The sequence below is a fragment of the Equus caballus genome, chromosome 12, assembly GCF_041296265.1.
Source record: "Equus caballus isolate H_3958 breed thoroughbred chromosome 12, TB-T2T, whole genome shotgun sequence".
In the NCBI taxonomy this organism is placed as follows: domain Eukaryota; kingdom Metazoa; phylum Chordata; class Mammalia; order Perissodactyla; family Equidae; genus Equus; species Equus caballus.
In genome coordinates this window covers 16,134,622-16,149,864 of record NC_091695.1, presented here as the reverse complement: position 1 = coordinate 16,149,864, position 15,243 = coordinate 16,134,622, and the positions used below count along the sequence as shown (strand labels likewise).

General features: G+C 35.8%; 1 protein-coding gene across 1 annotated transcript in view; it reads left to right on the top strand.

Annotated features, from left to right (window-relative positions):
* Nucleotides 1–15,243, top strand: part of LOC111775911 (ubiquitin carboxyl-terminal hydrolase 25) — a 61,409-nt gene that overhangs the window by 22,543 nt on the left and 23,623 nt on the right. Inside the window, exon 5 of the mRNA XM_070230541.1 lies at nt 8,595–8,718. Within this exon, the coding sequence (XP_070086642.1) occupies nt 8,595–8,718 (124 nt within the window). The remainder of the gene's footprint in view (nt 1–8,594; nt 8,719–15,243) is intronic.

The following is a 15,243-nucleotide window of genomic DNA, read 5'->3' as shown; positions in this document are numbered from 1 at the left end:
AAATATATTTTTATTTGAAAGTTGACCATGGCTTAACTAATTCTTCAAATATGGCAGGAGTTTTTATTTTTTTTAATTCCTTGTTTTCTTTTTTAAGTAAAAAGTCTATTACAGACAGGACTATAGCATAGACAGAGCCTGGCTAATTTTAAGTGTGTCATCTATTGGTTGTAGTACTGACAAAACATCTGTATTTTGACGTGAGAGTCTCTAATGCTAAATACATATGATTACTTGTATAAGCTAGACTATAACTGTTTATGACTGGGCGTCTCTGTTAGAAGGAATAAAATACATGTGTTTTTAATGACTAGAAAAATTTAGCTTTTAAACTAAAATATCCCATAGAAGTTACATTTGGGGCTTGTGGGGAAATTTTCATTTATTCATACCTGGGTACATCAGAAGATAAAGTAAATTATGTCACTTGATTTGAAGAACATATATTTTTGAACCTTCACTTAATATTCAAGAAGTTGTTACATTTTCACTAGTTAGTAGGACAATGATTGGCCTTTAGTGCATTTTCACCTTCCATTTTTGAGAGAAAAAAAGAAACATTTCAAGGAAAGCTTGTATTCTGTATCATAGAGAATTAAGAAGTGGTGTACCTGGTGTTTGATATTGTTTTGGTAACATTCTATACTGTAATTTAATACTCTGTTGAATTCTGGGAAAAAGCCCAAATCATTTAGAGTATTAACAACACTTTTAGGTACTTTTTTTCATTACTTGGATTTCCTGTCCAGGTTGGATATTGTGAATTGTCAGATGAGTGCCTCCCACCTCCAGCTTAAATTGGAAATAAAATTGTGTTGGAGTTTGGCAGTAAAAAATGCAAATGCAAGGAGGTAGCAATGCAGGATACTAAGATATCGTAGGTGAACTTAATAGTCAGAGGAGAGATTCTTCAAAGTTTTTGTGTGATGGCAAACTCTGTCATAGACATGACCATACCAGGCTTTTGCCCACTTGAAATTAAATAGTAATATTCTTTCTTTCATGATCATTAAATTCTTTTGAACTTTTTTAAAACAGGAAAGAAACAGTATATGCCCACCAGAACGAGATGTGCTACAATTGAGCAATCAAAGAATGGATCAAAAGATAAGAGGGATTTGGGTAGGCAATTTTAGCACAGAAAATAATGCCACATATTGGCTTAAGTTTTAGAGAAATTGACATAACACATTGGAATAAGTGTTAAGTGTTACCAATTTAGAATCAGTTTATTTGGTAAGGATTGCATAGAAAGTGAGAAAAATGTTGAAGTTCTGTCCTAGAACTCTGCTCTTAGTGATGTTGCTTGGCCAGCCTAAAAGTGATTTAAAGGACAAGTGACAGATCCAGGTCTAGTGCTCTCATCTCTGCTGAGGGCAAATCACGTATGTTCAGCAGTTTAGGAGTTTATTAACTGAACCCTGGTATTTTTCCCACCCCCCACATTTGTTAAACAAGTAACTTCAGATAGAAAAAAATTAATGCCATGAAAGTTAAATCTCTTTTTCCGTAGAGATTTCTAATGTATAAAACTGTTTTGATGATTCACTGAAAGTTAAGGTTAAGCTTAAAAATGAGATTCTACAATGCTCTGAAAGTTACTTGTAAATGATTGCATGCAATTAGGCTTACATTCTATTACAATGTTCTGTAGAATGACTTGTATAACTTTGTGAGTTTTCTTTAATTTTAGGGAAGAATGGTAGCCATGGACCTTTGTACTTTTTGTTGACTCATATAGGATGTTAACTTTAATTTTTTTTCACAATTTTAGTTTGAAAACATAGTAAAGTTGATGACAGAATTCCCAAATGGCTCCTTTGCTATTCACTTTCCCTTCTTACCAATGCTGCCATTATAATTTTAGCAGGAATTATTAAAAACAGAACAAGATCATTTGGAGCTGAGCTGTTCAACATAGTTGCCAACGGGCACATGTGACAACTTAGATTTAAATATAAATTAAAATTAAATAATATTAAAATTCAGTTCCTATGTTGCACTAGACACATTTTAAATGCTCAGTAGTAGGCAGATGTGGCTAGTGGTCACCCTACTGGACAGCGCAGATAATAGTACATTTCCATCATCATAGAAAGTTCTAGTGGAGAGCACTGTTTTAGAGAATCTGAGTTCCGCAGTAAGAAGATTAGAAAAGTGGGAACATCTTAAGAGAGCTGACTGAGGGCAGAGGAGAATGGGAGAGTCAGGTAGGAAACACAATTTACATTATTTATGTCTTCTTGATTTTAAGTATTCTTTTAACGTGATACCTTATTCTATTTGTCCTTTGACTTACTAGAAAAAATTTTATATGGATAAAGCCTATGTTCTTAAGTCTTCTAGTTAGTGCCACTATGAAGATGACTCACTAATTTTTATCTCTATTCCATAGTCTAGATATCAACCTTTATTTGCTTAACAAATATTTATTGATTGCCTAATATGTATTAGATAGGTTTTTAGGCCATTAGAAAAAACACAAAATGTCAGTTTACATAGGGGGAAGACAGACATTTAAGCAATAAATAAATAATGTCAGGCAGTGGTAAGTTCATGAAGAACAAGAGAGCAAGGTCAAGGGCCAGATGGTGACAGGGGTGCGGTTGTAGGTCAGGCATGGGATATGCTATTTTCGATAGAGGATCTGTCAGGGAATGTTTCTTGGATGAGGTCACATTTATACAGATACCTGAGTGAAGTGAGGGAGGGAAGCTCGTGGATGTCTGAGGGAAATGCATCCCAGGCTGGGGCCTCCAGGCAGGAGTATGTTTGGCTCAGGAGATGAATAGGGAGGACGTCACTGTGGCTGAAGCAGAATGAGTGAGGGCGAGAATGGTAGTATTCTCCCTTCTCAGCTCCTGCTGACCATCCCTATGTTCGTATTTGCCTTTCTCTCTTAAGGGCATCGCCATCCTTCTGGGGACCCAGTGATTTTATTTTGTATTAAAGGTTTTGTTTTTTTTACTGCTCTTCCTAATCTCCCAAGACAGCCATTTAGTCTGCAGTTCTATGAGTTTTTGTCTGCGTACTTTTCCTTTAGTTGCTCCTGCCCTGATACATATTCTTACTACAACTCTTCTCCAACTGTTGTTCAACACTTAACCTCCTCACTCCCAAAACAGAGTTCTTTCTGCTCATATCATTCCCCTGCCTAGAGATCTTCGCTGGTGGTAAATATAAATGTGGTTATATAAAAAAGTGTTTCCCCTATGCCTAGGCTTATGTAAATAAGGAAAGCAAGGAAAATCACTTTCTTCTAAAGTCAAAATCTCTGCATATATTGTAGTTCAATTAGATTATGGGCTAAGTGGATTTCTTTTGAACTAACTTGGAAGGCTTTTGTCATTTCATACACTGTCTTCATGGGAAAATGAGTTATGAGTTGTAAACAATGCATACAGTTAAAGTCTGCTTCATTGACCAGTTGATGATTGCCTGTATTTCGGATTTAGCAGAAAAATGTTTGGTAGTTGGTATTTAAGTTTTACTCAAATGCTAACTCTTTGGAATGTACAAGATTTTTTTAGGTTGAGTGTTATGTTTTGGTATATATACTTGTGACCTTACAGAAAAAATGTTTTAATTTGAGCAGTCTTGAACATGTTGAAGATTCCTGTTCATAGGCTTTTGTAATGTGTGATTTTCTACACTGGTATCCAACTAACACTAACATGCTTGTGCCCTTGAGTTGTGTTCACACTAATACTAGAGGGAGGGTTGGTTAAAACAAAGTTTGAGTGTTTTGCCAAGGTCCTCGCTTGGTACAGATATAAAAATATTTATAATACTTTGGTATTTGGATGGGATTTTTACATAGGCTAAACTTTTATTTAGTTTGGCCAATTAGAAATTGTTTACGCCAAGTTTATTCTATGTTCCTTTTTGAGTGTGAGCGTATAAGAAAATCACAGAGGGCTAGTTTTCATTGTGAAATTGATAGTTCATTACGTGTTTTTGGAAGTCATTCCCCTAACTCCAGAAAAAGAAGAAATTCAGGTTTTACCATTCTAGTGAAATAACATTTTATTTTCTTAATATCTGGTTTTAAAATCATATCTGTATTTAGTATGCGAGTAAGTTATAATAGTCTTTCACGATTGCTGTATTGTTCTAAAATATCTTCTGGAAAGAAGAGGATTTATGGAGTAATGGGAACATCCTGGAAAAAATTATGATGATTATAGTGAAGCTACAAATAATAAATAAACTTTCTCCACTGCTTAAAGGAAAAAGTCTCAGCTTTTCAGTTAAGGACCAATAACTTCTCTCCAACCAAACTTTCTAGCATCAAAGGCTACTATTGCTTGTTTCTTACTCTGCCCTCACTCAATACTTCTGACACCAGATATGTGAGTTTTTACCCCACACCCGACCAATTTTCTGATACCAGCTGAGTGTCCTGCAGTTCAGTTCAATTCTGACACTACCTGGAGTTGGTATCGGATCCCACAGGTTAAGGGCTCAGTTGCACACAACTGCCTCCACCTAAGATGCCAGTTACAAGTAATGGGTTCCCAGGTTACTCACACTTCTCTCTGACTGGGCTACAGATTGAGGGTTCCCATGACCCCCTCCTCAAGTTTGATAATTTGTTACAGTCGCTCACAGAGCTCAGGGAAACACATTTACCCGTTTATTATATAGTAAATAATGTGATAACGGATACAGATGGATAGCCAGATGAAGAGATGCATAGGGCAAGGTCTGGAAGGGTCCTGAGTGCAGGAGCCTCGGTCTCATGGATTTGGGGTACGCCACCCTCCCACCATGTGGATATGTCACTAACCCAGGAGCTCTCGGAGCCCTGTACTTCAGGGATTTCTATGGAGACTTCATCAGGTGGGCTTGATTGATTATTAATTTAATTTCCAGCCTCTCTCTCCTTCCCAGAGGATGGGAGATGAGGCTCAAAGTTCCAAGCTTCTAATCATGGTTTGGTTTTTCTGGTGATCAGTGCCCACCCTGAAGCTATACAGGAGGCCACCAAGAGTCGTCTCATTAGAACAAAAGATGCTCCTATCACCCAGGAAGTTCCAAGTGATTTAGAAGCTCTGTGTCAGGATCCAGGGTCAAAGACCGAAGATGCTAGAAGCGTCTTTATGGCTTACCTTGCTCTTTGAATGGATTGTTTACCTATGCATGATTTTGTAATACTGTGCATTGGTAATTTGGAAAAGATTTCCTTCCAAATCTTGGAAGAACGTCTGCATCATAAAACAAATTAAAATTGTCAATATCACCTGATTTCACCAGAAATCCTTTAAGTATTGGGGAAATATCAAGCTCATAATGGTAGAAACAAGTTTTCCAAAATTCTGATTTTTGCTTGAAAATTCTGTGTTAGTCATTGTCAACAAATGCTGTCATTCATTCTCCCTCATGTGACAGGTTCACTTTATTTTCGAGAAAACATCTGTCAAATACTCAAGTCTGCATAATCATAGCTTGTGGTTTGTCAGTTGTTCTTTCAAGTAAAAATAGTGTTCCATGAAAAAAAATCAGTTCAGTTTGCAACTCAAGCGTTGCACTTGTGTTTTTTCTTTAGCAACAGTGTGCTTTGGACATACAGCAGAAGTACTGTGCATACTTCTTATTTGTCATGTAGAATTAAAAGAAAATTTAAATCAGTATTTGAGATTTAATAAAATTGATTTTTCCCTTTTTATCAAGGACTTAAGAGAAACTGGCTTTTTCTGTTTTGAGTAACGAGTGTGCCTATTTGTGAGTAATAACAATGAATTGCTCACACAACTTGGTGCCACTGCCTTGATTTGTGTGCTAAGATGCAGCAGTTTAATGCATTGTTGTTTCGTATCATCAGTGCCAATATGACCACGGTAGAAAAGGCAGATGACACCTTAGTATTATTATGAGAATATATTTTACTTAAGGACCTCCTTTCCCTCATAGGGCCATAGGGGATCCCTGAGGATCCATGGACTCCACTTGGAGAACTGCTACTATGGAGGAAAGCCACTGGATTTAATAGAAGACTTAAATTTGAAGTCTCGCCGCCATTTTTTATTCTTCTGATGATATACTTCATTTCTCACAATGTCAGTTATCTGTCTCTTGTATCAGATAGAGTTAAAAATATCTTGCCTTGTGTTTTGCTTTTGTGTTGCTTGAGTTACAATTGATAAATTATGAAAAAGCTCTAAGTTTAAGTTGTTGCTATTTCTGAGTGAGTTTCTGCCTTAGCTGGTTTGGTTTACTTGTCAGTCATGAAACAGTAAACACTCTAGATAGTTTCATAGAAGAAATTTAATCCAGAGGATTAGGTTCTTAAAGAAATCACTGGAAGCACTGGAGAGAGGATCTCTAGCTCAGCTTTCAGAAATGACTCCTGGATTCTTGTGGGGCTCGCCAGCCAGGGAAGCTCTCCCTCTGCCACAATCAGGAGGGTAGTGAGTGAGTGAATCAGGAGGCTGCCTCTGGGACTCCTGGGTTCAAGAACATGCTTCTGTAGCTGCAGCCCAGAGAAGAATAAGCATCCAAGATTAAGTAACTGCCGCTGAGCTCTGCCCGGACATTGGAATGCAGAGTCTAGTTGCCGCTTCTACTCTTATCTCTTGACATCCCTGAAGCTGGAAATTGGACACTGGAATGCCACTGTGGAACAACCCACATCTCGTCAGTCATGCTGGAGAGAACAGCCAAAAGCAGCAGGAGTAGGGCTTCCCCCTCACTCTGCCTTCCAAAGCTCATGTTAGTGCATCCAGTTGGTGGAACCTAAATTTTATCCAGAACCTTAACTGCACGTGAATTGGGAAAATAGATTTGTTTGTATCTTTTAATCTTTCCAGCTTCTATCGTTGAATAAAGCATACTTGGAGGATGAGAGAATGGAGTCTGAGGGCTAATTGATCATATCCCCAAAACCTGTTTTTCTGCTGCTTGGTGATTTTCAAATTGTTTCCCTTACTTCCGTTATTCTCTCTTTACTCACCTCTATTCTAGTCATTATTTAATGCCCAAGGTGGTTCTCATTTTCATAAGGCCATTTCATCCCTCTCTAGTCCTGACTTCTGCTTCATCAATATTTAAGTTGGATTGGATAGTTATACCCCGGTGACACCCATGTTCAGCCGTGGTCGACCTGTACTTAGGTCTTGTAAGCCGGATTCAGAAAGCCTTTGGCCTGCTGATAGATCTAGGCATGCTCCACCATTTCAGTTACCTTGCTATGTGTTCTACATTTTACTTGACTGAATTTTTTTGGACCCTACTTACTACATTTTTGTGAGGTTTTATTATACTTTCTAAGAACATTAAAAAAAAAATCTTCCATGGCCAACTATTATTTCTAATATTTTTAATATCCTTGTAAGCTACCCTTTGGAGAAAAAGTGTGGATAACAATAGAAATAGGCCAATATATATTATTTATTTCTTATTAAGTGTGGAATATTCTTTTCTAGCCTCTGTATGTAACCCTATAGCTAGATGGTAAAATGCAAGCATCTTATCTCCCATCACCTACTCCTTTTTGTTTGTCTCCCTTTTATAAAATTCTAGGATTACAATGAAAAAAAATTAGTTTTTAACATGTCTCAAATACAAATAAACAAAAGGAATACAAAACTTTTCCAAAATACCCAGAAGCAAAATCCCAACCACACAAAGATAAGGTAATAACAGATATGGTTTTTTCTTTCTCATCATATTGTTTTATAATCCCCTACTTGGCAACATATTATGGTTCTTACCATTGTTTAAACAATAATGTGAGTATTATTGGCATCTTTTGGGTTAAGGAAATTGATGAATATCTACTGGGAAATTGGTTAAAAAGTGTTTTTTCTGTAGGTGGTAATAGTTGTAGCCTTTATTCTTTGGATAAAGAATACTTATAGCATCAAAACTATTTTCTTTGCTTAGTGTATTTCTTTTTGTGAAATGCAAACTTTTTTTAAATTAAAATTATTTAGTAAGCTGAATGATTATTAAATGATTCAGATGGTAGAGAAGTGTTTGAAATAGAAAGTGAGGGATCCTTACACTTCCTCCTCCATAACCCTCTTCATCAAACTTAGCCACTGTTAACAATTTGGCACGTTCTTCCAGACTTTAAAACAATGTGGATATGAACGTATATGTATCTGCGGTCAGTTAGTTTCTGGAACATGATTTTTGGGAGCTCAGTTGTTAGTTGTTGTACTTTGACAGACAGCGTCTAGGGGGTCGTGTGGAGGAACTGTGACGTGTGCACATTTGGATTAACTTCCAAAAGCGGAAATGCAAATGTTTAATTACGTTAATTTCAAATTGTTTTGGTAAAGGAGTTTTTTAGCAGTCTTTCTGCTTATTATATACTTTTAATCAGGGACTTCATAGTAAATATTGTTTCCTCTGTAATGAAAAATATTTATGCCCTTACTGCTTTCAGCTATATTTCACAGAGAGGAACAGTGTTTCGAAGTATGTTCCATTTCAAATGTTCGTATTCTCTTCAGAAAGGATCTTATAGAGAATTGTGTTGGTGCTGACTTTGGTTTGAAAGGGTATAGTGGGTGCAAAATCTCCATGATAAGAATTACCTTTCATTCTGTTTGACTTTCCATTTTGAGACAGTTAGTTTTGCTTTTCAGATGTGATTGATCTCACTGGAGATGATGAAGATGATCTTCAGAGAGCAATTGCCTTGAGTTTGGCGGAATCAAACAGGGCGTTCAGGGAGACTGGAATGACTGATGAGGAGCAAGCCGTTAGCAGGTGAAAACCTAATTTATATAAAGTGGATATAAGTTCTATTTATAATAGAAATAATAATTGGCTTTAATTAATTTCAAGAGGCACAAAATATACTTTGTTATTCTAAATAAATTATGAATATATTTCAGTATTTTTTTTATATTTTATGTAACCAAAATTTTCATTTTCTAGTTCCAATTGCGTTTGAAGCTTAGATTTTTAGGACTTTGGAGTGGCATTATGGGCACTAAATTTAGGTGTATGTTTCAATGTTTCTCTGATTTTTTTTTCCTCCTAATCCCTTTTGGGTACATCGTCCAATTCAATTTATAGTCTTTTATAGAAGGCGTCTGCAGACATTTTCCTGTAAAAGGCCAATGGCAAATATTTTAGGCTTTGTTGACGATATGGTTTCTGTTGCAGTTACTCAGTCTGGTGTTGTAGTAGAAAAGCAGTTATAGATAATACGTTATTTAATGAGTGTGGCTGTGGTCCAGTAAATCCTGATTTACAAAAATAGGCTGCCAGCTGGATTTGGTCCATGGGCTGCAGTTTACCAACCTCTGATCTATAATATGGTAGTATGTTTATAGGGTTTTTTTTTTTTTTAAAGAATTAGGCAAGATTCTAAGAGATGTGATAAAATGCATCTTTTGATTTAATAAGGAAAACTCTTTAGTTTAAAGCAATTTGATCTACTGAAGGATCAAATAAATAAATTTGATTTTATCACAAAAGAATGTTGACTAAAACAAACTTTAAATTATAACTAGCTGCAGTCATGTGCTGCATAATGAAATTGTGGTCAATGATGGACCGCATATATGATGGTGGTCCCATCAGATTAGTACCATATACCCTAGGTGTGTGGGAGGCTATAGCATCTAGGTTTGTGTAAGTACTGTCTAGGATGCTCACACGATGGCGAAATCACCTAATGATGCATTTTTCAGAATGTATCCCTGTCGTTAAGTGACGCATGACTGTGTAATCTTCTAAACAACTCTTTGCCAGCAGTGATAACTCTGTGTTACTGAAGAAGAAATATATCTTTTAAGAGGTTAAATGATTTTCCAAAGGTACGCAGCTAAGATGGGTCTTACGACTCCAGTGTTCTTTTCTCTGTAGCAGAGTTGTTTGGTAGCAGAATGTGCCAGCTTCCTCACATAATTTCCCTTGGCACAGTATCAATAGTATATTTCTTTCTAAGTAATCTGAGATTACTGTATCGTAGGAGTTGTCTCAAAATGCTATGTTTAGCAAAGGCACATAAGTTTTATTAGTAATACTTTTTAATGTTTTTAAATGATACTTCGGAAAGTACTTTTTAAGACATTATTTTAAGATGGAAAGACAATTAAAAGTCATTATTCTCTTTCATTGCAGTTAATAGTATTTAACACCAGTAATTTTAAATGAAAGCCAAAAATACATAAACTATCTTTAGACATTTTAGTTAGGCTTATTTTGTAAAGGATTTGGAGAAATTATAAAATTAGGTTTTGTCTTAAAGAAATAAATTGGAATGAAATAATTATCTTGAATATTATAAAACTTGACAGTACTTCAGCTTTGTTGAGAAATATTTGAATCATGAAATACATGAGTTGGATTTCATATTTAAGGGGAATGATCTATTATGTAAAAAAGAGGTAAAACAGAATATATACTGTTACAAATATTATTTTAAAGAGTGTACTTTTTATGAATTTATAGTAGTATATAAATTTGAAAAACTCTGGAAGCTTATATACCAAATGGTATCAGTAGTTTTCTATTATGTGTTTTCTAATTAAAAGAACATGTACTAATTAATTAGATAATAAACAGTAGAAATAACTTAAAAGCTAAGGGATTAAAACTATTCCTAATCTGTTACTAAGTTCAATGTATATGTTATATATTGTTTTAGATACTTATTTTTGTCCAAATGGAAAAGAAAATAAGATAATGCTCTTTTTTATTCTTGGTCTTTTACATTTTAATGTACTTTTAAAATAGTATTTATTTTATAAATACTTTTATTGTAGATAACATTACAGAGATTTGGCATAGTGTAATATGCTGTAAAATTTTACATAAAATTATACTCTGTGGAAGTAAAAAGTCATATTAATTTACTGTTGCTAAATGTTATTTTTTTGTTATGTGTAAGTTTTATAATTTACAGTTAACAGTGTCAAATGCAAAATAGGCAGTTAATAAGCACATATGTAAATCACATTGTATCAGTAAAAAGGAAATGTCAGGATTCTAGCTAAACATTTAGCAAAGATGTGTTTGTTTCTATGGGTTTTATTAAGGCTTGGAAGTCTAAATTCGAAAGGGAAAATGATGCAAATTATATATCATGCTTAAAAGTAAATTTAACTACTTGTTCGTTACCCAAGTTCATATGACAAAATCTTGCCAAAATAAAATCCTAGAATCATCTGACTGTGGTTATATTTCAATAGATATACTTTCATATGAATTCACACAATTGGAATACTACATTATTATGTATAATTAGATGAGATAAAGCCTATCTTTTTATATCTTACAATCCTGTGTTTAGGCATTCATAAATTTCATGGTAAAATTTTTTAAGTTGAACATCTTGGAAGTGTAATTCTTAATATAATTACTCCTTAATGTCTGCATTGGATGTATTATATTATAGTTCTCTCTTGGTTGTCATTGCTTAGATAGAGAACAAGTAGAGTATGGTTAGTTGAAATTTACTAATGAGCTACATTGGGACTGGTTTGTGTCTCTGGCATATTTCTTGTGAAAATGGCTTGCCTCGTGAAATGACTTTGAACTAGCTGGATAGAAGGTAGGGCTAGGTTCTAGTTAAAACCGTTACAAAAAACACATCTCCAACTATTTCAAGAAATATAGTAGACTAAGACACATTTTCTAGTGGAAACAACCAGAATTTTGTGTTGTTTCTGTTGGATATAAAATATTGTAAAATTTTACTGAAATCAGGGTGAAAGCAGGAACCCAAAGAAGTAAGTTCAGCACACTGAAAGTCAGTTTTAGACATGATAATATTTGCTTGTATATAAATTGGCTTATGTGTATAAACTTCAGTTATGATATCGTTGTTGAACGTGGAAGAAATAAGTCAAAGAACATTGTGTATGGTAAGGAACTTTAATAGGAGATCTTGCCCCTTATTAAGTTGTTTGTCAAAGGGTGACATATTCACAATAAGGGTAAATCAGAAGTATCCCCCTCTTTCAGAACTCCTAGAGCACTACAAAGATGGTTACCTTGGCTCTGAAGGGTGCTGTTGGAGGTGATGAGACTTGCCCCTGAGAAGTTGTACCATGTTTCGCGGCTAATTTGTGTCACTTCAATGGTCCAATAAATACCGACTTGGGAATTTAGTTTTAAATGGTGTTGGATTTGTGTTGTCCATAGGTCCTGGCAGAATCAAAAATGCGTTCTCTCTCTAGGAAGTTGTCTTTATCCTTGGCCTCAAAGAATCCCCTTCAGTAACTTTAGAAGTTCTGCAAGTTCCACTAGTCAAAATTACCAAGCATAATTGGAAAAAAGTCACTGTGAGAATCAGCAAAAATAATAGGCAGCAAAAATGCGCTCATGTGTTTAGATATGGTGATCGATAGAACTGTACTTTAGCTTTTAAAGGAGACAAGAAATGCTTGAAAATATGACCTGACAAATTTGGAAAAGAACTGAAAATATATTCTGAAAATGAAAACCAGAATTACTGTAGTAAAACAAAATGTACAGGACCTAGGTTTAATAGCAGATTGGATGTAGTTAAAGGACATATTAGGAGACTGGAAGATATATGAGGAAAAATTATCCAACTTCTAAGACAGCTAAAAAGATGGAAAATATGGAGAAGAAAGTGAGTAGGTCTAACACACATTAATTGGTGTTACACACGAGGAGAGGAGAGAGTGGGTTAGTCAAAATTTAAAGAGAGAATCACTGAGAATTTTTCAGAAGTGAAAAGATAACCTGTAATTTCATGAGGCCCAACAAATGGCAGTCAGGAAAATTAAAAGAAACCGTTACGCAGATTCATTATAGTGTTAGTCCAGAGCACTTAAGACTGAGAAAATCTTGGGCCAGCCCTGGTGGCCTAGGGGTTAATTTTGGTGTGCTCCTCTGTGGCGGCCTGAGTTCAATTCCCAGCTGTGAACCTACATCACTCCTCTGTCAGTGGCCATGCTGTGGTGGAGGCTTACATACAAAAAGAAGAAGATTGGCGACAGACTTTAGCCCAGGGTGAATCTTCCACAGCAGAAAAGAAGAAAAAAAGGAAAAGACTAAGAAATTCTTAAAAGTTTTCAGAGAAGAAAGGTGGAATTATCCTAAAGTTAGTGACAAATGAAACAAATTGACGCAGCAATAAGACACATGAAAATAAGAAAATGATTTTCAAAAATGAATGGAAAGAAAATAAGTGCCAGAATTTTATACTCTGAAACTGTGTGGGGTAGTCTCACCAAGGCACTTTTCTTTGTGATTAAGGTTTCAAGGGCAGTTCTGAAAGACAAAGATTATTACTATCCCTCCTGTTTCCATGTTTCCTACACCCCTAGACGTGGGGTGCTTTTATTGCCTCCACTGCCACAAAATCTGTGTGTCCCAGTAATTTTACCTTTTTTCCCAGTAATTTCCTACTTGTACCTGACTTTTCCTCCAAAAGGGCAGGTACAAGAGGAACAAAGACATTTTTATAAAATTAACACGGACTCGTTGTGCCTCCCACTTTGCCACTGTAGGGGAACTAGGTGAGCGGTGTACTCAACCAAATAATGGTTATCTTTGCATTCTAAGACCATTCAGTTCAACACAGAAATCCAGGTATCTGAACTGGAGTTAAGTCTGGGAGCCTCCTGGAGGGTTTACCAACCAGGACAGCCTAGAGTTGCCCTTTGGAGAAAGAAAAGAGTATCATATCCAGGAATGGTTAGGGTAGAATTCTGAATTTTTAAGTTGGTCTCCAAAGCTCCTCTCATTTTCATTCTGATCATTACCTGGGAAGCAGCTGTGAGGGGGAGCTGCCCTAAGAATATGTGTGGAACAGGAGTAAGTGAGGGAGGCAATTACAGCCTTTTTAAAGTTGATTTATGAGGAGAATTCTAATGCTCAACAATACCAGTTGTCTGGATGATAGGGAGCATAGGAGGTCCATTGACTGCTTTGACTATCATTCCTTTTTGAGTGTTTTTTATGGTAAGAGGTACACCAGTGTCAGATTACAAGTGGTCTGGAATGGTTGAAAATATGAAGCATATTAGTTCTAAGGGCCAGAGTTGCCTGATCAGACTGGAACAGCACGAGTGTCACTTGAAAAAGTGTCAACAACACTGAAGTACCACTGATAGTCCTAAGAAGGATTGGGGCAGGAGGGGGCTGTTCAAAGGTTTGATATAGTCAGTCTGCCAGGAGTGGGCAGCCACACCCCATGCAATGTGGCCTCCTTCACCATGAGAGAAACAGGTCAACTTTTGGCAGGAGTCACATGTCTGACATGCAGTGGTAGCTTCTATGTTAGAAACAGAGAGTCCCTTAAATGGTACTTAGTATATGATTGTGGACATGTTGCTGTGGTGGATGTGATGATAGATTGAAGCAATGGTGGTGATCTGGGTAGTGCAGGCTCGAAAGTCATCTCATTAGAGAACAGGCACCGCTGTATATCCATCACAATGGCTAAAATTAAAAAGACTGACAATACCAAGTGTTGAGCATGTAGAGCAACTGGAACTGTCATAGACTGTTGGTAGGAATGAATAATGGCATAACCACTTTGGGAAACTGGGAATTTCTAATGAATTTCAACACATACTGTGCTAGGACTTAGCATTTCCACTCCTAGGTGTGGACCCTTGAGAAAGGAGTGTAGAGTAGCTTTATTGATAATAACTAAAACCTGAGCGACCAAATATAAGAACAGAATAGTAAACAATGGGTGGTATATTCACACAATGGAATAGTAAGCAATATAATGGAAAACATTTTCCTGGTACTGGCAAAAATGTGGAGGAATCCTCAAAGCAAAATGCTGAGTGAAAGAAACTTGACATAAAAGAGTAACTGCTGTGTGATTCCGTTTACGTGATGTTTAAGGACAGGCAGAACTAATTTATGGTGATAGAAGTCAGGATGGTGATTATTGAGGGATGGAGAAGACGGCACTGTTGGCTGAAAAAGGGCATGAGAGGCTTTGCTGGAATAATGGAAATTTTCTATATTTTCGTCTGTGGTGGTCACATGGGTGTATACATACCTAGAAAAATTTCACTGAACTGTCCATTTAAGATTTCTATATCTTATTATATGTAAATTATCCCTAAAGTACTCCTACCAAGAAAAAAAGAACATTTAGCTATGTTGATTAATAATCAATATAAAAAAATTATATTTCTATGCATAAGAAAGAATGAGAAAGTGAAATTTTAAAAGCTACCATTTAAAACACATAAAACTATTCAAGACCAGGAATAAATCTAATAAGAAATGTGCAAATACTCCAAGAAAATTGTTAAATATCATTGAGACACATTAATGAATATG